The following is a 1266-nucleotide window of genomic DNA, read 5'->3' as shown; positions in this document are numbered from 1 at the left end:
AGAAAAAATACAGTTGCCAAAGAATATTTTGTAAACAAATTAATAACTCTAATATAAGATTATTTTTAATATATAATATATAATGTTAACATGTGTGTGTATATATAATACATGTAATATTACTGCCTTCAAATTAACAATAATATTAATAATTGTTATTCTATGATAATATTCTGTTATTCTGATCGAATTAATCTACTTATTATAGGATTATTATTTATTTGGCATGCTTAAATTAAATTATTTTAAATAAATAGCATATATAAGATTTCTCTTTACTTGTAAATAGGTAAGTAATTATAAATAAATGATTAACTATGAATAATTATATTTAAATATAAGTATGTATTTGCATGCTGAAAGACATTTATTTATTAGTTAAATGAATATGATATTATAATGTATGCATAATTAAATTTATCTGTGTTTCAGACGTGTCTTTGCATATAGCTGCATAGGTTTTTCATGCACTAGTAATAATTCAGCTAAAAACATTGTATAAATAAGTAGAAAAATGTATTATATAAATCGATAAGATATATCATATATCTTATCTGTGAAACAAGTTTGTTGTATATGTATATATATATATTTTAATAATGCTACTTCTATTCTTAACAATCACTTATAAATAATCTCGCACATAACATTTGTAATTATACCTTGCAATTTAGATATATTTATTATACTACCTGGTGATGGATCATAATATGGTGATCGGTATACTATCGTCACAAATTATTTACATTTGAGTAAGTAATGCAGTTACACTTGCTTGCTTTTTTTAATTACTACCGGACAGCTTACTTTTATAAATAAATAAATAACAATCGATAAAGATTAATTATCTTACGGATTGCATAAGTCATTAATGATATTTAATAGTAAATTGTAATAATAATTGATTTCATTTTGCAGGATGTCCGTCGTTATGGCTATTCCTAGATTCGCGTACAATTTACCCAAATACGTTTTAGGTCTTGGATAGAAAAAATTTCAAGTGATATAAATACATGTGTAGATTAAAAAAGAAAAGAGATTCAAACTTTTGTGATGTTAAGTTATCGAAGAGAATCGTATAATACAAAGTTCGTACTTTAAATATAAAATATAAGAACTAACTGCAACCGAATATGCAGAGGAGAAGAAGAAGAAGAAGAAGAAGAAGAAAAAGGAGGATAGTATCAATCTTTGTGAGAACAAATCGATCAAAATGACGCTGACCAATTTATCGGTCTATTGTTAATATTATATCGTTGATCATTG

At 24.2% G+C, this 1266-nt stretch overlaps 1 protein-coding gene across 1 annotated transcript in view; it reads left to right on the top strand.

Moving 5' to 3' along the window:
- Window positions 1-1257, top strand: part of LOC106790791 (sphingomyelin phosphodiesterase) — a gene marked incomplete in the record, with an annotated part of 20380 nt that extends 19123 nt beyond the window's left edge. Inside the window, 1 exon segment of the mRNA XM_014755945.1 lies at window positions 919-1257. Within this exon segment, the coding sequence (XP_014611431.1) occupies window positions 919-988 (70 nt within the window).
- Between the last annotated feature and the right edge of the window lie 9 nt (window positions 1258-1266).

Source organism: Polistes canadensis, unplaced genomic scaffold, assembly GCF_001313835.1.
Source record: "Polistes canadensis isolate GaletaPanama2010 unplaced genomic scaffold, ASM131383v1 scaffold_260, whole genome shotgun sequence".
NCBI lineage: Eukaryota > Metazoa > Arthropoda > Insecta > Hymenoptera > Vespidae > Polistes > Polistes canadensis.
The sequence above is the reverse complement of the archived record's forward strand: the minus strand, read 5'-3'. Positions and strand labels throughout refer to the sequence as shown.